Source organism: Idiotropiscis lumnitzeri, chromosome 7 (assembly GCF_059441095.1).
Source record: "Idiotropiscis lumnitzeri isolate Australia: NSW breed Sydney's pygmy pipehorse chromosome 7, RoL_Ilum_1.0, whole genome shotgun sequence".
In the NCBI taxonomy this organism is placed as follows: domain Eukaryota; kingdom Metazoa; phylum Chordata; class Actinopteri; order Syngnathiformes; family Syngnathidae; genus Idiotropiscis; species Idiotropiscis lumnitzeri.
Genome location: NC_142397.1, coordinates 7,738,090 through 7,763,750, shown reverse-complemented (window position 1 = coordinate 7,763,750; position 25,661 = coordinate 7,738,090). Strand labels below are relative to the sequence as shown.

The window sequence follows — 25,661 nt, the reverse complement described above, 5'->3', positions numbered from 1 at the left end:
AACTAGAAGCCTTATATGACTTTTCACTTCCTGCACTGAATTCACCTTAATTTTGCAGTCAAACAATGACCGCTTCGCGGGAACGCATTTAAGAAAGTCAGAAGCGTCCCGATATTCCCCAGGCTGCCTGATTTTTCTCATGACATTTATGACACACTAAACAAGGGGTGAGCAAACTTTTTTCTCCAACGGCCGCATACAGAAAAAATAATGTTATTATATAAATACTGGCTATACAGTATATTCTATTTTTTGGTACATCCTAGCTTTTTGTTAATGGTGACAAGGCAAATAGTGTAGGATTTTTTTAACCAAAACAGGGACAATTTGAACAAAGCTGACAATGTTTGAAGGTTGTCTATACAGTTAATATGTTATGTGTCACAAATACTTTGTACACTGACACAGAACGGGAAAGTGGAGCACACAACTGGGATTTACTGTATTTGCTTTTTTTTTTTTCGTTTTCGATAGAAATTGTTACTGATAAGAGTCTTTTTTGTGTTTGTATCTTGGGATAAGTTCTACGTTGTAGCAATTCACGGGGAGAACATGCAAACACCACACAGGAAGTCCAGAACCGGAATCAAACCCTGTACCTCTGAACTGTGTGGCAAACTTGCAAACCAGTCGCCCAACGTGTTCCGCCGCATTTTTTAATCCAATAAATAAAATCCAGTCAAATCTAATTCTCCATGAGTGCAACTCGGGGACAGGAAACAAGACCATGATACGAGGAAACCTGATCTACTCGCCATTCAGCAGGATGCTACTGATTGTTTGGCTTTCTGAGTTGCTTCTCGCTGTGCAATGTAAAACCTCAACAATATGGAATGATAGCAAGTGTCGAAAGATGCAAGTTGGTTCGAGGACAAACAGCTCAAGAGACAATACTCAGTTCAGCATCCAGAAACATTCTTACCTGAAAGTTTTGCCCCTGTCCTGGGCAGACGCAGGTTTCCTGGCCAGACTGAGGCTGCTGAGCTACAGATCCACATGGGAGGGGTGCGGACAGACCCGGTCTGGGACAGTAATGGTGAGGAGGACACTTTAGACAGCTTTCCAGTGCAACACTGTCTGCAGCAGGCCCAAAGGTTCCCCTTGGACAAGGGATTGGAGTGACGCTTTCTTGAAGACAGTAAAAACCTGGCAGAAACGATAGAACTTTTGAAATACTAGTAATAATCACAAAGGTTAGTTTTGATTGATACTGTATACATATATATCTCATAACTAGTGATGGGAAAATGAAGCTTCAAATTTGCTTCATGAAACAGTTGTTGTATTTTTGGTTTAAATAAAGGGTTTAAAAATGGCAAGTCAGTGTGCTTTCAGCCCAATGTTGATCAGAGAGTGCCATCTACAGGAGTCCAAAAATACTACAACTGGTTCATGAAGCAGATTTGAAGCTTCATTTACCCATCACTACTCATAACTCAATATATCCATTAAAAGAATTAGGAAGCTTATCCCGATCCTGTCGTAGATATTGTGAATAATAGCTTTCCTCTTAAATAATTTTAATTGTTTGGATTTTCATATTTAATCTGTGGAATCGTTTTTCTTATTTTAAATAGGTAAAAAAAAATCAATTATTGATCGACTAATATGAAATAAGTTTGTCGTGATTTTCCCAGCCGTACAAACATCGTCACATAATTAAGATCGACTGTAATATTGCACATGGAAGTCATTGATCTGAGATACGATTTACGTTCTGTAGGTGCGGCTGTTTGATTTGCAACAGAGGTCAAATTGGCTATTAACGCTGTTTCATTAATGAAATCATAATTCATGCTCATTTAATTGGAACTAAACAAAAAAATGTGCATGGATATTTTATTTTTCTCAAGGGTTGTATTTTCTTATATAAAGTATATGAACTCAGAAATGTCAATATTCAAAGGCATAAATCAATTCTTTTGCAAGATAAATGAATCCTAAATTGATAAACAATGCACAAAGACATTTGAATAAACAAATATTACAGGACTGCTGTTAATGTCACATTCAAACATACCAGGTTGACAGGATGGCGTCCCTTGGACAGACTGGCTGATATCGCCGCCATGAACAGGATCCAGACCACATGACAGCAACAGCCACCAAAGGCACCTCATGAGATTGTCAGCGCATCCTTCCAGCATGGCGACGCTGGTATAATCTGCTTTACTTGTCACCCCAAAAGAAAGCTGCACTATATTCGTTGGAGCTTTGCACATTTGCCTAGAAGTGCCTGTTAAGGGAAAGCAAAGGGAACATGTGAGCTCGTGTTTCGTCTGCATCACTTTCATTCGCGTGTTGAATGATTTATAAAGCGTCAGAGGTAAAGTGACAGTGACAGTGCGGCGGGAGATTAGAAAGTATCACATTGCTCTATTTGTTCTCGAGTGCAACCATGAAACTGATTAATGATTTGACATTGTGGCGTTCCCTTTTTTTTTGAAGTTTTGACAAGATGGAGCCCTAAAAACTAAGCATTCATTTCCCCAGGGAGGAGTCAATCTGGCCGAAATGTGTATTTGCGCCGTTGTGGGAGTGAACACAGCCGATAATTCCCGGCCAATCGAAGCAGCTCCTCCCATTCCCTTTAAATTAAGTACAGGATAGGCCTCCATACCTCAACACAGTTGAATAAGCGAACCAAAATATGAATAAAACCTCTCAGGATGATGCATTCCATTATCACTTGCCATTTAACAAAAGTCACCTTCATTCTTCCATCGTGTTTATGTAACCCACAGCGGTCAAGGTTTGGGCTATTCACATTTGTGTTCTTTGCGTCACTGGACCGTCTTATCTGCGAAGCACGTGTAAATTCTGAGAAGCTCCTCTATGCTTTCAATTTAAAAAAAACAAAACCCTGAGAGGTTTTTCACCGAAATATTTGACCTGCGACTAGCTGGATGTGACTAATCCATGCACGTGTGTTTGTGTTTGTTTGTAAAATGAGAACGAGAACAGGTTGTTGCCATTCACTCAACTTTTCAATGACTTTTTTTTATCCGTTCATTGCATACACTTAATAAAAGAATCAAGTTTAGACTTTCTTCAGACAATCTCATTATGCGTGTTTCATGTCCAATGTATGCAGGAAGGTGATGTTTTTACAAAGCGGAATTTCCACATCCGCTGTTGTTGTGTTGACCAGACTTTGGACTACTGTTATAACCTAGTTAGTTCATCATGGCAGCCGTGGACTTTGACCTTGAGGTGACGAGTCGTAGCTTACCTAAGACTCCACTTTCACCTACATTCTCATGTCATGTCACTAAGCGCTGCATTTGCTCAGCAGCGATGGCATTGCATTTGTGCAAAAGTGCAAATGACCTTTGACATAATTGTCATTGACGATTGACTTGTTTTCTGTTTGGTGCTATGTTAAAAAAAAGCGATTTAAATTTGAAAAAAAAAGTGTGCGTGTGCGTGTGTGTGTGTGTGTGTAACTGCTTTATAGCAAACAGCCTTGAGGCAGGATCTCATCCCCAACCTGTAGAGGGCGCTGCACCCTTTTCCGGCTGAGGACTATGGTCTCAGATTTGGAGTTGTCGATTCTCATCCCAACTGCTTCACTGCAAAAAGCAGAGATGCAAAATTGAGACCACCAAACAGGAACGCATCAACAGTTTGGCTTTGCCAAGATATTCCATCCATAAAGGTTTTTTTTTTTAAGGACAGCCTTGGCGGAATACAACCCTCACCCGAAATTTGACTTCCTGCCGGACTTACAACGCAGAACTAACTGCGACACAGGTCCTGTAAGGACGGAACAGCCCATGCGAGGGTGTTCTGTTCCCCATTCTCTCAAAGCAACCCCGACAGAACTCCCCGAGTTCTCCGCAAAAGACAAAGACTGGTTGGGCAAACTCCTTTCACCCTCGAGGACATTGCTCAGGGTGTCGAGCATGTTCAGTGTTCCACAAAAACCACACTGCTCCTCCTGAATCTGAGATTTGACTTTCTCGTCCGCGAGATGTTGCAGAGCAGAGTCAACCAGGAGAGTCTCACAACATCCAGAGCCGATCAAAATTTAATGAAAAAAAAAAAAAAAACACAGTTGAATAAACACAACACGTTCCAATGAACAAAACCTGACTTTGGTCAACTTTTTGTGTGTGTTTAACATCCACCTCATTTGCACATAATCAAATAGTTAATCCGTAACATCACATTTGAAGAATTCTCACTTTATCGTCATGCTTTTTGTAGTATTTAGCGATTTTTATCTGAAAGTGGTTTGACATCATCACCCCTAATCATGTTCAGTCCATAAAATGAAAGCTTTATAGGAGTTCATTCATGTTCATGTGTGTGTATGTTGTGCTCTGTGACCCGTGTGACCCTCCACGTGTTGACTATTGACACAGGCACGATCTGATAACAAGGCTCTTTATAAGGCTGACGATGTAGAGAGGTCGCTCGACAGACCCTCAAAGCTCAGGTAAGGCCCACCAACTGTTTTCCTTGATTAAAAATACAGAATGTAAGAAGGACATAAATGGCAATTTTCACCACACGGTCATGGACTTGACGTATTTTATCCATCTGCAGAAAAGAAAACATGCATTCAGGAAAAGTGATCTTCACTATTTGCGCCTTTGCAATCTTGGCAATTTACGGTAATTACCCCAAAATAATTTTCAATAAATCACTGTGTATATTGTATGCATTTTATATAATTGTTACGTACTAGGATCGTGTTGTGTTCATTTTCTCTGACACATTTACAAAAAAACAACATAAATTATTTTCTTGCAGCTTACCCGCTCCATCGTGATACCTGGGAGGCGACCTGGACTGATTCCAAGGCCAATCAAGCTCATCCCAAGTCAAAAATTGCTAAAGAAACTGAGTAAGTTGACCTAACTGAGGATATTCAATAGTAAAACACAAACTAATTTGCTCACTGGAGTACAAAAAATACAAACAAAGTGAACGTAATTGTGTGAAATAAACAAGTGCAAATGGAACAAAGTAAGACAGAGGTAAAAATTCTGCGAGTTCTACAACCACATGTGAGCAACAAAAATAGGGGAGACGATTTTAGGTTTTTCAAAACTGAATCTTAGCAACTCAGAATACAAATTGAATGCTTTATTGTGTGAATACTTGATTTTAAAATCAACAGTTAACACTTCTTTATGGACTTGCATACAAGCGGTAAATTTTGAAGAACTCACTCTAGTACAGAAGTGAAATTGAACTGAGTCTCAGAAAACTAAAGTCGGCTAATTCTATTTCTCTCATTTAGCTGGAAAGTGGGTTTTATGGCTGCAATAAAATCAGGGAGATTTCTATCTTAGTGATTTATGAGGGAATTATATCTTCTTCTGGATACTTGTTTTTACAGAAACTGGAGTTTCCCTCAGATTTTTGTTTACTCCAAACTTCCGTGAAATCTGAATATTCCATGTAAGAAGACAAACAGCATTCAATTACCCTAACACAGACGCATTGTTATCCAAGCTAAACAACTATTTCTTTTCTTAGCATGATTTCCTTTGACGTTTATGGGGTAGGTGAATCTTGGAAATGGAAGTTGGCCCAGTTGTTCCACTGATGAATCAGGAAACATTTTCAAAGCAATAATGGATTTTTCCCGATATGTCAAAATTTAAACTAAACCTTGATTTAACAATTTTCCTAGTAAAACAACCACTGCCTAAAGAAAAGCAAAAACTTGTGTTTTTTCTGGCAGCAATGGCAACAAAAACGGGATGGTTGTGAGACACCGGATTTTTAAACTGTTCAAACATTTGCATATATTTTAATCTCATATTTGCTGCCAACATGTCTTCTAAATCTCCCATGTGTTTAATTTACTACAAAACCATTCATAACGCTTAATGTTGTATGTAAAATTTTCATGTAATTTAATGTTACAAATTTATGTACTAAATTACAGGCTAGCTAAGAGCCCAGTTGCCTTATCATTCCTTATTAATTACCTTGTTGATGTTCCTTACCTTGTCAATTACCGATTTGATGTTAACGACGAAAAAAATAGTACATGTTCTGTGATCCTATCGTGCTGTTATAATAGTCTGTACCTCCTAAATCCTGTCCGCGGGTCAGTTAGCCACATTAGCCCGCTAGCATCGGCCCACAGCAGTTTACAGTCATCATTAAGCACACGTAAGGGCAGGTTGCTTGCTATTTGCATAATGAAGATTCACCTAACGAGTGTTGCCCTTTCCTGCGTTGTAATGTAGAGGGTGTGGAAGTTATGTGAAATATATTTGGGGTTTACGTGTCGTCAGTGGGTGGTCATTATTTTTATGGCCACTAGATGGTGTCCTTTTACTGTTTTCTTTCCTTTGGTTTCCGTCAGATTAGACCAATTGAATACAAATATTTTAGGGCAACGCGACCCAAGTGAGCAGAAGATGGATGGATGGATATATTTAGTCACATGTTTAATATATTTTATTTTTTCATTTGTATCTTTAGTACCCATGCATAAAATCACACTAAAACATAATGCTTCTGTCCTACAGTAAAATCTACAAAAGCTACATCGATGACAGCAGCCTCTACAACCACGAGGACGAGTACAAGAACCCATTGTCGGAAGAACTGCAGCGCAAGATCGCCGCTGAGTCGGAGCGTCTTCGAGCCCGTCTGCGTCAGGAGCTGGCTGAGCTAAGGGAGAGGCTGGCTCCCTCCCCGGGCAACCTCGCCTCCAAGCTGGCCAGCTTGAGGGAGCAATTGGCCGCGCTCAGTCAGCAACTCCACAACAACACCCACGGTTTGTGTCACCAGGTCAGGCTGTACCTCCAAGGGCTGGACGCTGCAGAAACCAATCCGTATCCGGTTGTTCATCACTGGATGACGCAATCACTGGAGCAGAGCGCCTCCAAGCTGGCTGACATCATGGCTGACTTCATGGCTAAAACCAGAGAGGTGATGGAAAGCCTGAAGGACATGAGTGAGGCAGAGGCGACTCATGCGGGAATCTGGCAGGGATTTAGCTCTAGGCTAGGATGGGAAGTGACTTCACTAAAGACGGACACACAGAATAATTTGGAGACTCTTAAAGTAGAGCTCGCCGAACCGTCGCAAACTGTGCAGCCGCTCAAGACCACGGTGGAACGCTTCTGCCAGAATTCAGCAGAGCAACACCAAGCCTTCCAAACCAGGATTGAGAGGCTTGTCACGTCAATGGAGGAGGAACTGGAAGTCCAGTTCCGTTCTTTCCACGCTGAACAGTCTGGTGGCTCGTTGCGGGAGGACTTCTCCGTCAAACTGTCTGCGCTCATCCAAGACATTTTGCACACAGTCCAGTGACATGATGATGATGATGATGGAGACTATCAGTAATTCACATCGTCACCCAACCCATTGTTGACCCACAACATTTGTAACTAGCCTGTACGGTGACATCTTACAACAGCTGGCTCAAAAGTAATTGGGTGAAATAGCTAACCCAGCGCTGGGTTGAAATGAAACCGAGACAATATTAGGTTATTTTATTCAACACATTGGGTTGAGGATTCCTCTTAGCAAGTTGGCTCTGAATTTTGATCCACAAAGGGCTAAAAACGACCAGTAATGATGAGTTCAAGCTTCCAAGAAATGGGTTACAACGTTATCCGTATTGTTGTGGTTAAAAATAATGCAAATTTTATGATCAACTGTATATATGTGAATGTTTGTATAGGCTTTTTTTTTTTTTTTTTAAGTATGGAGTCAAACACAATTTCTAATGTGTGTCATGAGCTAAAAATGTTTTGGAATCCGTGGCACAACAGAATTGGAATTATGGGTAAATGTTTTATTTGTTGTATTTTTTTTTTATTTTTACAATTTTATACTACATCCCTGTGAATTTATGCAGCACAGGAAGCATACAAGAGATGTAAAAAAATATATTAATTTACTGATATTTGTATATTTTACGTAAAATATACTTAGACCAAAGAGTAAAGAAGATTTTTTTTTTTTTGGTGTCAAGAATTTTTCTGTAAACATGTTCTATATTCTGTAAATAAACCTGCGGAAACTTGTAGAGTCGTTTGATTTTAATTTCATAAGAAAAGAAAAGAGACACTGCACAGTGCAAATTAATAACAGGAAATATGCAAGATATTCTGAATCGCATTTGCTGGACCACTTAAAATACTGAGCTGCCATATGATCACAAACATACAAATGTCTACAGCTACTTGGAATAGGGTGTTCAAAAATATCCTTGGATTATGAGCCACATGCTGCTTCACCGTATGGAAAGACAATTTTCAAACGATACCTTCGATAATGAGCCATAGGCTGATTTATCGTTTCGGAAGACTATTTTAAAAATATTATACCTTCGACAATGAGCCATCACTGCATCAAAACACAATTTTCAAAATTTGTATTTAAAAATAACATTCCATGCTGCTTCTGATGATAAAAAATCACATTGCAGCCTGTAAAAGCAAAACCTTGGCTAATGAGCCATATGCTGCGTACGTCGAGGCATCATTGTTGATAAATTTCCACTATGGTTATAGAAAGAATCAAATTTTTATTAAAAAATATATATATTTCACAAAATTTATAATATGGATGGAAATACATGATATATTTGCTACGTTGTTTTCCAAAATTCCAAAAAGTGTTTTTTTTGTTTTTTAATAAACATGACATCAAACGTTAATATTAGTTGAAGGCGTGAGGTAAATTGCCCGCCCAGCAAAATTTCTTCAGTACGAACCAACCGCCAAGAACCACCAAAGCAGACGCAGCCGAGCCAAACGCAACCCCTACCACGAGGCCCGTCACATTCAAGTCATCCTTCTCTGATGCCAAATAGTCACCTGAATGTATAGAGTACATCGTCAAAATTTGGAAACCTCCCATCTGAAACTACGCATGTGAGCAACGTATACTCACCGTCGGCTTCTGCTGCAGGTCTGTCTGTTAGTGAGCAAAAACGAAAAGTCAAATATTATCATTGTAAGACACAAAGTAGACAAGTGGGAGCCATTGGGTCCAAACCTTCTCCGGAGGTATACAGCGGTCCGACTGAAAGCGTGGCTGAGTCTCTTCCCTCCTGTCCGAAAGGAGTCAAGGATCTTTTTTTTCTGCTGTTACAAGCCTGAAGAATAACAATGTAGCAAGTATATTTTTTTACATAATCTTAAATGTGTTGAAAATACAAAAAAAAAAATATATAGAAAATAAACCATGAACCATACAGCAAAGTGAAGAATTTCACATATTTAAGAAAGATAAGCCGAGAATTACTAAGGAAAGGAGATTTAAACACAGAACTTCCGAACTGTGAGGCAGTTAGGCATTATTCACTGAACAACTTTCCATGCAGCATTAAGTTGAAAAAAAAATAAATAAATCAACCGATTTTTCATCCTAATCTTTTTCTACTCACGTTCAAGAGTTCTTCACATTTGGTGGGCTCGCAGAGTCTGAGAATGCAATGCAGGTAGATGCTAGACTTGGCCTGCTCGCGGTGTTGAACGAAGCGGAAGGCCTCAAAGTCAAAGCGGGCCAACGTGGAGAGTCCGTCGGTATTGATTGTTGCCATTTTGTCCACCGAACACCTAGTGGAGAGAATTTATTTATTTATTTATTTATATGTTTTTAATAAATATATGTCTATAAAAATGCTCCTAGTTTCTAATTTATTCCTAGCAAAGAAGAGGAAAAACTATCCTAACCAGATCCAAAAATTACAGTATAAAAGCTACATTTTTTTTTTTTTATTAACACAATAAAGGCTGGATTTGTAATGCTAAATAAATGCTATAACCTTGGGCAATGAACCACATGCTGCTTCATCAAGTCTAAACACAAAATCAATTATTTAACCACATGTTGTAGCACGTTGTGGTAAGATTTCATACAGCTACGAGTGACAAGCTTAGTCACAGAAAAAAATATCATATCCCTTCATGCTAATCACTGGATACATTTCGTTCTTCTGATAATCTGAGTATTATTCTTCGGATAATCCTTCTGGTTGAAGGGTTATTTAAAGTTAGTCAGTGTGCCAGGACAAAATGTCCAAAATGGGATAATTACGGTGAGAAGAACAAATAGCAACCAATCACAAAGCCTAAAGTGAGATGGACGATACTGGTATTATATAACAGATTACACGGTGGAATTCCACACACGTATATGCAGTCAGATGTGATATGCAATGGAAATAAGGCCGAAGGGACGATGTTATGTTGATTTGGGTGGGAAAAAGGTACGCTGGAAAGTATAAACAAGAACACCTATATGCACACATTATACAAATGTATTTTTTTGTTTTAAAATACTACAGGAAAAGCAAAAATAAAATTATTGTGCAGACATATTCATATTTATCGACAAGCATGTTCGCCTAAAAGTGGTGGCCCATTGACTGGGCGCTCTGCTGCTCTCTAGCGGTCAAAAGTAGATTATACTAAAAGAAAGGTGTCAGAAAAGTTCCAGGACTGACGTCAAAAACGATCTGGAGTGGTTCTAGTTGATCGTTTTGCTTACATTGAAGGGAAAACTCGTACGGTTTAGTTTGTGTTTTAACTTTATATTTGCCCTAACACAATAACAAAAGGTTTTAAAGAAACTAACAAAATGACTATATACTGTGCATACATTTTTCCCCAGTGCAAATGGCTATTTAGCAAATGTATTCAAGGATAGCACTAAACTACTTAACAGCAAACTGACTAATTTTGCGCACCCCCCCCCACAAACACACACAAAAAAAAATCATTTTTTTATATTATTGAGGTGCTACGATTGTCCTGCATGTCACTCTAACCTGTAGCAAAATTCAATAATTTAAAAAAATATATTTTTCTGCATTGTAAATCATTTCACCCAGTTTTCATAATACTGTATATTGAATAATGACCAGCATTTTTCATAATATATATTAAATACTCATCAGCATTTTTTAAGAATTTCTTGGGTTTGTAAAAATAAAAATAGGTTAATATTTTCGAAAAAATAAATAAATACATTTTTCATGAGTTAAGGGGACACTCAGGGTGTCGTCAGAAATCGGGGCCAATCACATGATTTTCATCTGGTATCGGCTGAAAAAGAATGGATTTTTAAAATTTCATGATGTCAAATTTAAAATATTTTAATTCTTTACTTGATTTGAACCACTGCTGCTTTACAAATATATAAAAAAGGGATCATCCTGGAATTCTATTCCTAGTTTTCTAAGTCTCAACTAATATGAAGACTTAGACATCTTATGGGAATTCCTGGCTTTGAAGCACAGCACCAACGCAAACCAAACTTGCACACGCCCATTCGTACCACTCGTAAAACTGCTCAGAATAAACAAGGTGACTGTCCGAGCGGTTTCACTTGAGAGAAGCAACAACACATCAATTTGTCGTCTGAAAATTTCCTGTTTGCATAACATGACAGTAAAATAATTGAGACGACTGCACGGATTAAATTGTTTGTCAAAAATAATGGCATAATAGGTCATGGTCCTTATAAAAGTCTATTTGAGGACCTTTGGACAAATCTTTCTTCAGTAACCCTTATATTAGAGACAAACACTGCTCCGCGTTGGCGCCCTTCTGCCAAATTCGAGAAACATTCCAGCAAAGCACCAACAATCACTTGTGTGTGTCTGCCACCAGTGACCTTACAGCGGAAATGAGGAGCCCGCCAACCCGAGTCTTCTTCACGCAAATAAAACATATGCACGCATCATAATCAAATTATGCCCAGAGAGAACAAAGCACCATAAACAAAAATAACCCAAAAAATTATAATGATGAATAAAGTCAGCAAAGGCCCGACTGCTGAATGTCTGATTTTTGTTTTTCCTAAAAGAAATTCACATTCTTCTGCATACCAAATGAGGGGCCCGTATCACCGCACTTTGAGAACGATTGCAAAAGATACTCACTAGCGATTCTCCTGTGTTACAGAAATTGCCGATGCCGCTTCTCCTCACAAGGGTCGCGACACCCTGAACTGGTTGCCAGCCAATCACAGGGCACACGTAGACGAACAACCATCTGCGCTGACAATCACACCTAGGGGCAATTTAGAGTGTCCAATCAACCTATCATGCATGTTTTTGGAATGTGGGAGGAAACCGGAATACCTGGAGAAAACCCACGTAGGCACGGCGAGAACATGCAAACACCACACAGGAAGGCCAGAGCCGGAATCGAACCCACGACCTCTGCACTGTGAGGCCATCGTGCTAACCAGACATCCACCGTGCCGCCCTGATAAGCGCAGAAAGCACACTCGTCGTGTCTGTTTTTCCTCGTCATGTGTGATTACTTTGCATTTCAAAAATTGGAGCGTGTATCCCCTCTGTAACTTCACTTTGGCATCAACTGCATGGTGCTGACACAAAATTGAATTTATCTTAATTAGATTACCGAACATGTAAACCACACGGTATTATTATGAGATAAAAGCCAGTTTATTTCCATAGATGGACATGTGAGATGATTTAGTTTTTCAATCCTTATGGGTGCCAACTCTTTTTCAACGAGAAAGTCTGATTTATTTGGATGAATTACAGTTAACCTCTGTTCCATAATCCTCAATGTTCTCTAGCATGGTCCAATTCTGGAAATTAAGTCACACTGCCTGGAGAGCGAAGAAAAGCAAGGAACAGGAAGCATGGAGTTTAAAAAAAAAAAACAAAAACGCCTCTTTCCCCTGGATTCCTTCCTGCCTAATGGTCAACATATACAGTAGACTTCTCCTCCCATTCTCTCATCACAATGTCTGTTTGATTGCTTGTTTTTGTTTTTTTTGGGCAGCTTGCTGTTGTGAACGGGGGTTTCACCAGACGTGAGGTGAATAATGCGTTTGACAGAAAATCTGCTCTCACTTGCACTCTTAACACACTTCAGTGCTGCTTTTCAAGTCAAGAATGCCTCTGTTCACTCCATGTGTGTTATTTTCCCCCAGACGGCATTCACTCATTCTGGTCTGTGTGTCTGTGTGTGCATGCAGCCAGACAGTAAAAGGTTTGCTCGAGTGAACTGTTACTATATTACTTTTAAACTACATATCAATCCACGTGCTTATGGTTTGTTTAGTAGAGCCTACCGATTCCTATAGAATGAAATGATTTATACCGAAAAGAAGGCCGCCAGTTTTCAGGTGATACATTTTTTTTTCCGTACAGTCTCTTCCAAAGGAATTGGAACAGCAAGGTGAATTCCTTTGTTTTTTGTTGTATACTGACTACTGGGGGGGGAGTCTTTCATCTACACCAGGCGTGGGCAACCTATGGCCCAGGGGCCACATGTGGCCCATTCAACGTTTTAATCCGGCCCGTCGAACTTGAAAAAAATGAAATTAATAAACCTTGTTCATGTTTTATTTTCTAAATGATGTGTACTTTCAAAGACATATATATTGTTGCAATGCTTTTGTTCACTTTCATTTAAAATGAAATGTTTTGGGTTTTTTTCTCCGATGAGGTGAGGTGACCAAAACACTCCATCCATCTGCTCCTGGTCCGGCCCGTCTGTCAAGTTTTACAACCCATTGTGGCCCTCCAATCAAAAATTTGCCCACCCCTGATCTACGCTTTAAACTCTGGTCCTCGAGGGCCCCTATCCTGCATGTAGATGTTTCACTCCTCCAACACACCTGATTCAAATGAGCAGGATCATTATCAGGCTTCTGCAGAGCTTGATGATGAGCTTTTCATTTGAATCAATTGTGTTGGAGGAGGAAAATATCTAAATCATGCAGGATGGTGGCCCTCGAGAAGCGGAGTTTTGCACCTACGCGAGGTTCAAGATTTTTCCCCTTGCAATGTTCTTTGGACAAATTCAGCAAAAAAGTACTTTTATATCAAGCATGCTTGTGCTGCTTTTTTATTTCTTTAGTTGAACTTTTTATTGAAATCAAGAGTTAAGCCATGAAAACAATTTAATTCTCTCAAACACTTTTTTCTTTCTAACTGGGGGAGAAACCTGGTGGTCTCAACCAGCCCCCCCCCCCCACCCAGTCGCCATGTGCACGACCCACTTTTCCATCCCAGCGCTCCACAACTCATCTCATCGCGAGTCTTCGCCACAGTTCGTGTGCGTCACGGGCTCTTTCTGGCCGAAAACGGCGTTTTTCAACATTTTCGGTTGTTTTCGCAAGAACCGCGCGGCAGCACACCGACGTGAACATGTCGAGATGGATATTATGAGGCTGTTCGGCGCCCTGATCGCCTTCCTCTTCCACTATGGGTGCGCTTCGAAAATCAATGGTGAGACGCTAACTCTTTATTCTGTTATTTTTAAAAGTTGAATGCGACTTTGTACATTCTAGGCGAACACTAGCCGCAGTTTCCTCGTTTAATTTGTCGGCTGAGATTTAAAAGACTGTACTAGGAGAGGGACGAAGAGGAGATTGTAATTATTAACAGGCGGCGTGATGTGGAAAATATCAACAGCCACATGTTGTTTTCGTCTCAGCTGCTCAGTCAGGAGGTCCCATCTTGAGTTCGACTAAACAGCTTCAATCCTGACGCCAGTAGCAGGAAATACGACTACAAATCACTCGCGCAGTTGCTTTTATTCTAGTTTTGAATACAACTCAAATATTTGAGACCAAACTCACAGTTGAAATCGATCATTAAAGTGGTGCAGGCATGAATTTGTTTCGCCAAAATCAATACAAAAGTTGCACAGACAGCAGTCTATCCTTCACATCAATGTTGTTGTTGTTGGACCAAAAAAAAAAGATCGATTGTGCGAATGCCGACAAATTGGCAATCAAGTCTTAATGTTTTTATAAAGAAGGAAAGTTGGGATGCAGGGGCTGTATTTCTCTGGTAGAATTCCATGAATCTTAAAGTCCTCAAATTCAGCAAATCAACCATTTTCCAGGAAATATTCCCCTCTAAAGTTGCACCAAACTCAGCGTTTGAAATCATCACCAGAGGAGGAGTAACCAAAAAAAGATACGAAATTATATTATTTATTTATAAACTCTATAGTATAGAGTCTATACGATATAGAGGGTTTTTGAACGCACCCACGATGAGCGTACGGGAATTTTGGTTGCGACGAGCTCTAATTTTGATGGTCTCAGCTTTTGTAAAACAAATTTACCCTAAAGAAATGTAAATGTTTTGACTGTTGCGACTTACAAAGAAGAAAAATAGCAAGAACATCAGCGGAAGTGCGATATATTAAGTTATGGTCACAAATGCAGTAGCTAGGGACACACTGTTTGGGCATTCCCAGTGCAGGAAAACCCCATTTGGCGTCTAATTTTGCAAAGCATGTGAGTGCCACATGCAGGAAATCTTAAGACAACAGTCAGCCTCTTGTTCACTCCCTCATGCCTGCTGTCCCTGTCCAGGCCAAAGGATCTGCCGGCGAGGGACGGAGCGCCCATGCTATAAGGTGTCGTACATCCAGGACAGCAGGCGGAGGCTGACTTTCCAAGATGCCAGACAAGCCTGCAGGGTGGACGGAGGCGAGCTCCTCAGCATCGAAACAGAAAGTGAGCAGCGACTGATCGAAAGGTTCATACAGCAGCTCCACGCTGCCGATGGAGATTTCTGGATTGGTCTTCGCCGCAGCCCGCAGCGTTTTAGGTCCGGCAGCTCCAACCCGGGATGTCCCTCCCAGTACTACTGGCTGGACGGGAGCAAAGCCAAGTTCAGGTTGTTTTCCTTGTCTTAGATGCAGCAAAAAAAAAAACTGTCCTTGCATGTGCTGTTGTTGTTTCCACTGAAATTTTAAGACTGATAACCACAGACGTTAGAAGGGAAAATCTTTGGAATATAGCCCGTGTCATTAAAAAAAAACACACAAAAAAAAAAACACACTTTTGGTTTAAATGAGTCATTGTTGGGAGTTTGTCCAGTTAGTTGCAGCGGTTTGAAACGGCAAAACTGACATTTTGTGAAATATCAAAACACTACAATATGGTGCCGCAGAACTTAGCTCGTCAGTTTCACAGTCGAGAGGTTCAAATCTCTTCTTGGGCTTGCCTGGGTTTTCGCTGGGTAGGTTCACTATAAATTCCAAACTGGGGTGTCAAACTCATTTTTGTCACATGGAAGTTATTAGGGATGGGACCTTACACTGTAAAATCGAATACCGTTCAGTAGTGATGGGTAAAGGAAGCTTCAAATCTGCTTCATGAACCAGTTGTCGTATTTTTGGACTCCTGTAGATGGCACTCTGATCTACATAGGGCTGACTTGCCATTTTTTAAACCCTTTATTTATGGGCTGAAAGCACACTGACTTGCCATTTTTTTAAACCAACGGTGCCATCTAGAGGACTCAAAAATACAACAACTGTTTCACCAAGCAAATTTGAAGCTTCATTTTCCCATCACTCCCGTTCAGTACTCAATGCACAGGACAAGACAACCCTTATGGATTTTTTCTGTTTTGCAATTTGCTTTACATCCACATCTTGCGTGTATGCCTGTTTGGAGTTCATCCACTCCGAGTCGTAACTGCACCTGGCTTCAAAGGGTCTTTTAGGTCAATATTTGATAAATAATTAGTTGAGAAATAGGAGGCAGTTTACTAATTGAAAGAGTTGTTGAAATAACAGTTAACTTGACATCTATCCTTTCAGGAACTGGCACTGGGACGAGCCTTCCTGCGGTGGGGAAATGTGTGTGGTTCTTTACTACCAGCCCTCGGCACCGCCTGATGAGGAAGGCCATTTCCTGTTCCAGTGGAATGACGACAACTGCAACACCAAGAACAACTACGTTTGCAAATATCCTAAAGGTGTGCCACAGGACCAATGACTAATTGCATTTATTAAATAATTAATCACAAATCAATAAATAAATTTAATTTATTGCGATTAATCACATTTTTCAGCTATTATTATATTATTTCATAGAAACAATTCTCAAAAGTTATACAGAACATTTAGTTCTGTCCACAAGCACCTCACTCCAGCAGTGTTGGTGTGCAAGGCCCAGTGGTAACTTGAGCACGGTGTTTTGTTATGAGATGATGTGCTAAAGATGTACAGCTAATATGGTACAGTATTTGAATTTGGCTTTGCAAAGTATACAAATTATTTTTTAAAGTACAAATAAAATAAAACTGAGTTAAAATATTTAACTGCGTTAAAAATTTTATAATGATATTTATCTCTCGCCACACATTATACACTTTTCATGGCTTCATTGTTTTGTGGATTTTTCACCATATTTATAAATAAATAAATAAATAAATACCAGCAGGAGGTGAATGGATAATAAGGGGGAAAATGAAAACATATTCAAAAGGAATTTATTTTTAAAAATCTACATTTAAGAGAGAGAGAGAAAAATATCATTATCATCATTGTAAAGGTTCTTCAAATGGATTCAAGTTAGATTGCGCAAAATTTTGTTTTGAGTCATTGTGATGATTTGTCATTAGTTTTATTATCTGACAATAATAATGTCCAATTTCCATGCACAGTATGTGTGAATCTCTCTTAGTATCTGAGTGGAGTAGAGATCTGATCCATGTGGATAACATAATTACATGGTGTGCAAGTACTGACTGCGTGACCCAATCACTCTTTTATATTTGCAGAGAAGACGGCGGTATTTACAGAGGCAGGGAGACGGAACGTAGCGCATGCAGGTACAACATGCACCATTTGACGTTTCATATATCTGAGACTTCAACGTTTGAAAATGCATTCAGACAAACATGTTTTAAAGTCCTCAATGCTCTTCTGTACTACCTTGTGTTCATGAACAAGGAAGCGCAACCACTCTTAACTGGATGAATCATACAAAGACATTTTGAATACTTTTTTTTCCCCCTCCCAAACATGAAGTCATTTCTTTTTTTCCGCAGTTCCAACTGTGATGCCAAATATATTCTTCACAACATCAAGTGGCGAGACAATTAAAGTAGGAATGCCTGAGTCATCAGGTTGGAAGAAAACGTTTACTCTCTTCCTCCATGCGTTACACTCTCCCATTTATATTATTAATCTTGTTTTTGTTCTCCCTTTTCAGCGTCTTTCTCCGACAACTCCCTGTATGTTCCCTACATCCTGTATGCAACAATTCCTGCTTTTCTGTTGTTGTTGCTCGCAGTTTCTGGCTTCTTCTGCTACAAGCAAGCGAAGCGGTACATACCTAAATATGTTCCAAATTCAAAGATTCAAGAAATGTTCATCTTTCAATACACAATTTCACATTATATGGCATGAAATACAATTACATAAGTTTGGCCTGATGTTGGGGGCTGCAAAGCACACGGTCCGTGCTTAACAATGTAACAGTTTCCAGAAAGTAACTACACCTCATCTTGGTGGTCTTGCTCAGGATGCTCGGTAGCCTCCTGCATCATCCAAAATCTATAAAGAGACCAAACCATATCATTTCATCGAACTCAAGTCTATAGTCCAGGGGTGGGCAAACGTTTTGATTGGCAGGCCACAATGGGTTCTAAAATTTGACAGACAGGCCGGACCAGGAGCAGATGGATGGAGTGCTTTGGTAGCCTCACCTCATAGGAGAAAAAAAAAAAAAACATTTAATTTTAAATGAAAATGAACAAAAGCATTACAACAAAATAGCTGTCCTTGACACACCACAGTATTTAGAAAATAAAACATTAACAAGGTTTATTCATTAAATCTTTTTCAAGTTCGACGGGCCGAATTAAAACGTTTAACGGGCCGCATGTGGCCCCCGGGCCGTAGTTTGCCCACACCTGCTCTCGTCTATTCCTAACGCATAACGCTAAACACCATAGACGGGCTAACAGAAATTAGCATAGACGTTATGCTAATTAGAAACCTTCAAAACTGCTTTAAAAGATACTTAACAAACATCACATATGAGCACAAATAATAATACTCAGAGGAATACTTTCTGTCTGCTCTATGGGGACGACTATTATCAGAATTTAGTTGGTCGCTCATCTCCTTGTTCTTAATTACGCGGAATCTGTTCCGGTTGATGCCTGGCTTGTTTCGGCACATTATGGTCCGACCCTGAAGGTGCGCAACTCTAAATTCAGACTTGCCTATAAACGGTCTCAAGATCTATTCGATTAGATACTCTTGTTTACAAGCAATGCAACCTGAATGAACTTCTTTTCTACCATATTTCTTCCTCTAACGATGACAGTCATTTTTTTTTCTGCCTTCAGGAGGAAGTCAGAGACCAAAAGCTCCAAGGGCCAAGCAAAACCGTGGATGCCCACCGAAGGTTCATCTTGCCCAATTCAAGGACCTTATGCCTTCAGTGACATCACCAAACTTTCTCACCTTGCTCTGGACAGCACCCTGCCAGCAGACTTCAAAACAAAGTACCCCTCTGCGCCTACAAAGGAACCCCAGTGGAATGATTACGAGAATGTATTATTAGCGGACAGGGAGAGCGGCTTTGTGACTAATGACATCTACGAGACCAGCGGAGCTCAGAGTCGGCGCTGTCGCCCTCAGCCTGGTTGGGTTGAAAATGAGATCTATGGGTAGGACGCTGCGATCTTACGCGGCCTGCCTGGTTCCAGATCAGGAAAATTACCCAGCCAGACTAAGGGATGCAGCGCTCTTTTGTCTTTGATACCACATGTCTGGTGCAGGATACCTGAACATGTGGCAGTGACTGGAAATGATATCCACTTTTTGTGTCTACATCCAGGTCCTACAGTGGAACTAATGGGACTTGGGACTCTATTAATGTCATACTTAAAATTTAATACAGTATACGATGGTTGAAAGTAGCGGAATACACTTGGGGTCAATTAATCAATCAAGGAATGCGCTAGATTCTTGAGTTCATCTTGAATCTTAATTTGTCCTCTTCGACCAAGACATTCTAGACCAGGGGTCTCCAAGTCCGATCCTCGAACGATTAGCAGGTTTTGCACATGCCTGATAATGAGGCTGATCATCTGAATCGGGTCTTTTGGAACAGGGTAAAATATAAAACAGGCTGGATCGGGGCTCGCAAAGAAAGGACTTCTTCTAGATAAATCTGTGCTTCCAAATGGGTCATCGTCGTGTTTAGTGAAGAAGAACTTGAATTAATATCAAATACCGCTTTGGTGAAATGATTTCAGAACCAGGCCGTCAATTCATCATCAGTGACCGCACAATTATGATTTTTTTTCTAGATAAATGGACACTTAATTTCACAATTCTTGTGAGTGTAACAACCAATACTACTGTTCCAATAATGAAATAATTGTCCAATGTGTAATTTTTTTCCTAACTGTGTGCTTACTGAGATGCTAACATGCTAACTAAGCTAGTTCAAACGTCATTTTCGGCCCTCAAAAACAAGTTAAAACAATTCATTTTTTTACACACCGTGTCCTCCCTTGTAACTCAAATGACTCGTATCTCAAAACCAATGTTACCTTTTGAAATGTAATGACCATGAATGTGTTATGTCTTTAAATGCGGCGTCCTGGAGAGTGCCTTGTAGATCTCCTCGAGCTTCCTCTCTCTTCCCTGCGAGTGAGCTCCTTAGAGGGCTTACCTAACAAACGAGAGCTCAGCCGATGTTGAGCACACTTTCCAGAGTTTCTTCATAGCACAATCGCTTGCACGTTTCACTTTCTTGGGAGCAATACAGAGCGCTAACATATGCAGACAACAGATGTTTACGCTGTGTGAGAGAACGAAAGTAGACGAGACATTCTGCGTGGATGCCAGGAAGTATAATTTATGACCCGAGCAATACGTGTCCCCCCAAAAAAATTTTGCACACTGATTTGTTAGTAAACGGAGGTTCCATGAAGCGGTTCCTGCTTAATTACTCCATCATCCACAGTCGTCCCAGCAACAGCTTGCATCTCGAAAAACTCCGAAGTGGGTCTACTCGTAGGTCAAGATAACACTTTGGAATCTAAAAGAATCCCTCCAACACCGTCTGCAAGCATCAACCCTGACCCAGGGACCAATAATGTCTGGAATGAGTGAGGCAGGTTACGCAATAGCAGATGGTTTTATTTTATTCATTTAGCTTCGAGTGGTTTACATTGTCCCCTTTTATCCATCATTTCTGTCGAGTTATGTAACGCCAGTTTTGATTTCAAAGAGACAGTGATTAACCCAAATATTCCGCCTTGTCAGCTTGCCTGCAAATGCACCGCTTCGAGATTTGGGTTCAGCATGTTTTCATGCAAGGTTGTATTCATCTAATAAAATAATTCAGCAGGACAATTCTGGCTTTTTCCTCTTAACCTGGAAACTGACGTCAGCTCAGTGTAAGGTTTTCTGTCTGAACTCTCAATGTCAAGGAACAGGACAGTGGAAATACTGATGACAGCCCAGAAGTGACCTCCGCAAGCTGCAAAGTTGGGGGCCTTCCCACTTCTACCTGACATTTCGATAAACTTACATGACATTGACCAGACTTTTAGGAAGTTTGAGATGTGTCATGGGTTCACTTACCATGGTGCTTGTCTCATGAATGTGTGCAATGAACTCTGATGTACGTGACGGAATGAGCGCCGTTTGGGTCTGCGTGTGTCATGGAAAGCTGCAGCGAACCCAGTCAAGGAGAAGCTGAGTATGTTCTTGGAGAATGGTGGACAGGAAATACCAAAAGCACATCTGGAACTCTTACATTCAGGAAGTCCGTGCGTGACAGCAGGGGCCTTGGGAGCACAGCTCTGCCTGTCTACAGTCCAAAGCTTAGTGGGAGACAACTGCTGGTGCGCGAGTGTGTGCTGTACATCAAAAGATGCCATTAAGGCTGCGTGTATATCAGAACATATCTTAACTCATTTACTGCCATTGACGGCTGAAGACGTCAAAGATCCATTTTTTTTTTACTTAGCTGGTTGTGAATGAGGTAGTAATAAACGTTTATTCAAATATATATACTTTATGTAGTCCATTTTCTATTGTGCTTGTCCTTATATAATTGCAGATGAAGTCTCTCTCTCTCTGTCTCTGTCTCTCTCTCTCTCTCAACAGTCTGTCTAATATATTTATTGAATATGTGTGTGACATATTTCTTACTGCATGTAGAGCAACTCACATTGCACGAGCACCGCTGCCAGCATGTGACAGTACTGCGCCTCATTGGCAAATGTATGCAGAGAAGACATCCATCGACGCATAAAAGTCAGCTGGGAGAGACTCTGGTGTACTTTGAACCCTTATGAGGGTGTGCACGATAGAAAATGGATGAATGGACCATTTTCCACCATTGACCTAAAGTAGGGGTCACCGACAGGTAGGTCCCAAGGACCAAATGAGGAGCCCATTGGCCTGTTCTTAAAAAAAAAAAAAAAAAATTTAAAAAAAAAAGCTAACCAGTAGTTGTGGTTTCCTTTGAGTGTCACAGAAGTGAACATTTGAAAACTATAACAGTTGCAAATATTTATAGTGCGTGTGACCATTGCACTTGTTTTGGGCCTTTTATTTGCATAAAACGTCATCACACTATTTGATTTTTTTTTTTTTTTTAAATTTTGTTTTACTCTGTTGACTCAAAAATGAGAATCCGTTCTCAATTGCCTTTCCCGGATAAATAAAGGCTTAACAAATGAAGATCTATAGAAAAAAGGGGATAGATTGAGGCAATAACATGGTTTTGCCTGCAAGTGGTGCTGTAATGTAGCTTACCAGGACGCTTTTGGCTGACAAAATATGTTCAGTTTCTCGTGAGTACTTCTGTTATCCATATCAAGTTGTATATCTCGACAGAATAGTTTGCAGTGCATCATATTTATCTGCAATACATTACAACTACACGTCACCAGAAGTTAAAAAAATTCAAAGCGCACATAGTTCACATAATGTTTGTACATGTTGCACAGCACTTTTTTACGCACGTGACAAAAAGGCAGCGCAAGGTCTATCTGAACATGATCATTAACCCCTTCGCGCCAAGCCAAAGCTTATGAAACACCTGCATGGACCCAGGCTGCACGAGAAGAAAGTTACCTTAATATGCGTGCAAGGGCGGTGCGCAGGCGAGCAAACACGCACACACACAAACACGCTTTTCGGAATAGCAATTTTACCGGTTGACGTAAGAGGTGGGTCTGGTTGTCTTGGTAACCAATTGGCACCGAAGTGTGGAGCGGCGCCGTGGCCCCGCCCCCTGTACAAATACCCCCATGGCTTTGACGTCAATGTACGTCAGGCGGAGAACGTGATGCCTCTTTGCGAGGCAACTCGTGTGCGCTGGCTGATAGAAGGGGACCTCGAGCTGAAACATTAGCGCTCCATTGTGGCTGCAGGAAGGTGACATACAAGGTTCCCCCCCTCCCCTTAAAAAAAAAAAAAAGAGAGAGAAAGAGAAAGAAAATGGACCTCCTCGTGTCACCGCCGCTTTGAAAGGAGACGCCGATAATCCACTAAAGTCTATTTTCTTTTAATGGACACGCTTCGAGCGGCGGCGGCGGTGGTGGTGGTGGCGGCGGCTGGTGGTTAGTTTGGCTTTTTGATCTGCAACAGCTCAAGGAAGCCCGTGTGAGACCACCCCCCCCCACCGCCCCCCAAGTCCCCCCACCACCACCACCCCCCAGTAGTGTGTGTCCCTGCTTGTGTGGTTGCTTACCTCCTCGTCATCCGCCGCCGAGACAGTCCCGTCGAGAACAGCATGGTCATGGCTGACAGCGTCCAGAAACCGCTGCTCCGGGGTCCGGTCCGTGTGGGCTTCTACGACATCGAGCGCACTTTAGGAAAGGGCAACTTCGCCGTCGTCAAACTAGCCCGACATCGCATAACCAAGACAGAGGTGAGTAAAAAGTCTGCGAAGTCGTTAGCTTGCAAGCTAACTTGGGCTACTGTAGAGTTACAGAGGCGAGTTACATAACTTTTTTTTTAGCCGCTGTCACCCAGTGCATCTGGCGCCGACATTGTGGAGACAAAACAGAAAGTTGGTTCGGTCAAGTGTGTGTTTGTTAGCCCTCCGGTTGGCGGTTGGCGGAGGGCTGACAGCGTGCACGTTTAACCCCGCTTGGCACGCTCCACTGCCGGTAAAGAGCGATGATCGCAAGCGCTGCTGGGAAACAAAAGTGTAAACGTGCATTGCTCCGTGGTGTACATTCAACTGTTGAATTGGAAGCTGTAGAACATATACAATTCACGTTTATGAAAGTTTTTTTGTGAAGCAATTTACATGTCACCTCCACAGAATGCTTGACAACATGAACCCGATGAAGCATATACTATGATGACATTAACACCACGCAAGTGTTAACTGGCCACTGTTTTGGAGAATGGCAAAATGCTGCTCGTAATATTACTGACATCATGTTAGGGTACTGAACAACAAATTCAGCAGTGCAATACAGCAATGAAAATAGACATAAATGATAACGACAACTCCTTGATAAAATAACTTGCTCACAGGTGTCAAACTCAAGGCCAGTGGGCCAGCCACATGATTGCTGAAATTTCTAAAATTTCAAATTGTCATATGCAATTTTAAACCACTTTGAAATTTTGATCAGCGGTTCAGAAAATGGATGGATATTGCGATCATTATTTTGTTACCAATTCCATTTTTACAATAACTTAACAACAACAGTTGAACTAACTAGACTTGATTTCAAAACAAATTACACATCAGTTTGTTGTTTCTGTGTAATAATATTATGGGGTGTCGGAACATTTATATGGTTTCACAGTCAAAACGACCCTCTGAGAGAAACGCTTCAACAGTGTTGCCTGTGACGAAAATGAGAGTGACATCACTGTTCCAGATAATAAAACCATGTACCTATAAAAATGACTGAAAAGTGATTATGATGAGGACATTGAAGGCGTGTCACTGTATGCTAAAAATTAAAGTTCAGGACGTACCCAAGTTGTCAGATCACAGTAGTGTGCACACCGGGTACAACAAGGGAACAAAATGCAAAACAAACTGCTCATCTTAAGTATAACCACGGGCAGATGAAATGACAATTAAAATAAACAGCAACAGATGAAATATTTTCACATGAGGAACGTCCCACGTTGATAGTTTGTCTTCATTTAAGGAACAAAGAATGAAAATAAGTGTAACAGAAAACTTTTGAACAGTCTGAAATATTATGCTTTCAAAAGAAAATGGTGACATTTATGACTTTACCGCCAAATGGACAACCCAGGAGAAGCTCTTTTTGTCCGGGCTTAGTTTTCTTTTTTTTTTCTCTCTCTCTCTTGACATCTACTAGCCAGAAGCTCCGCTTGCTCTGTTTACGAACTACATGTGTGACCGGAGCTTGTCCCTTACTTATTCTGGGAATTTGAATAATCCTACACAATTAAATCTGATGATTCAATCTTTTATGGTTACTTTTGAAACAGAAGTCAAGGAAAAGTTATGTGAAGCCAAACCGGCCTGTGGGCCTTGAGCTTTCACGCTGGTGGTTGAGGCTTCACTGTTCGTCTTTCCTTTCTTTTGTAATTAACGGCCTATTTTCACGTACATTACTTAAATTTTTTTTCTAAATCTTTTTCTATTTTTTCAGCTATATTACTGTTTCCAGTGAGCTCATCAGAGGCGTTGCCAGAAATAATCCTATTCCTCGAATAATTATTATTTATCAATTCCAAATAAATTAGTGGTGCTCCGTCCAGTTGGCTGACCTCCGAAAGTACATGATTGGCAAATGTCGATCAGGTCTTTTCCTTACCGATCACAAAAACCATTCACCCACAGCTTGTACTTAGCTGCCTGCAGCCGACTAGAGACCAGTTTGTTTGCAGTCTAGCGTCCACTCCTCCTTTTCCTTAAGGTGGCACGTCACAGCCCGAAGCAGTTAG

The 25,661-nt window shown here is 40.7% G+C and overlaps 4 protein-coding genes across 5 annotated transcripts in view; 3 read left to right on the top strand and 1 right to left on the bottom strand.

The window, feature by feature from the left end:
* LOC148333358 (uncharacterized) overlaps positions 1-23,906 on the bottom strand; it is a 38,432-nt gene extending 14,526 nt beyond the window's left edge. The window contains exons 1-7 of the mRNA XM_088301182.1: positions 23,464-23,906; positions 9,374-9,545; positions 8,983-9,082; positions 8,878-8,901; positions 3,491-3,572; positions 2,021-2,236; positions 923-1,146 (exon numbers count right to left, since the gene is read on the bottom strand). Coding sequence (XP_088157308.1) covers positions 923-1,146; positions 2,021-2,222 — 426 coding nt within the window. The 5' untranslated portion in view covers positions 2,223-2,236; positions 3,491-3,572; positions 8,878-8,901; ... (1 more) ...; positions 9,374-9,545; positions 23,464-23,906. The remainder of the gene's footprint in view (positions 1-922; positions 1,147-2,020; positions 2,237-3,490; positions 3,573-8,877; positions 8,902-8,982; positions 9,083-9,373; positions 9,546-23,463) is intronic.
* LOC148333360 (uncharacterized) lies at positions 4,555-8,006 on the top strand. The gene is made up of 3 exons (XM_088300970.1): positions 4,555-4,619; positions 4,759-4,852; positions 6,498-8,006. The coding sequence occupies exons 1-3, from the start codon at positions 4,562-4,564 to the stop codon at positions 7,285-7,287; spliced, it is 942 nt and encodes a 313-aa protein (XP_088157096.1). The 5' UTR covers positions 4,555-4,561; the 3' UTR covers positions 7,288-8,006.
* Positions 13,981-21,609, top strand: laynb (layilin b). Of its 2 annotated transcripts, none has more exons than XM_088301188.1 (7): positions 13,981-14,206; positions 15,307-15,613; positions 16,545-16,702; positions 17,510-17,560; positions 17,780-17,835; positions 17,944-18,058; positions 19,088-21,609. In XM_088301188.1, the coding sequence occupies exons 1-7, from the start codon at positions 14,134-14,136 to the stop codon at positions 19,303-19,305; spliced, it is 978 nt and encodes a 325-aa protein (XP_088157314.1). In that variant the 5' UTR covers positions 13,981-14,133; the 3' UTR covers positions 19,306-21,609. The 2 variants fall into 2 exon arrangements, with proteins under 2 accessions (XP_088157314.1, XP_088157313.1); XM_088301187.1 differs by having other exon boundaries at positions 17,780-17,857; positions 19,088-21,606.
* sik2b (salt-inducible kinase 2b) overlaps positions 23,053-25,661 on the top strand; it is a 41,324-nt gene continuing 38,715 nt past the window's right edge. Inside the window, exon 1 of the mRNA XM_088301183.1 lies at positions 23,053-23,643. Within this exon, the coding sequence (XP_088157309.1) occupies positions 23,506-23,643 (138 nt within the window). The 5' untranslated portion in view covers positions 23,053-23,505. The remainder of the gene's footprint in view (positions 23,644-25,661) is intronic.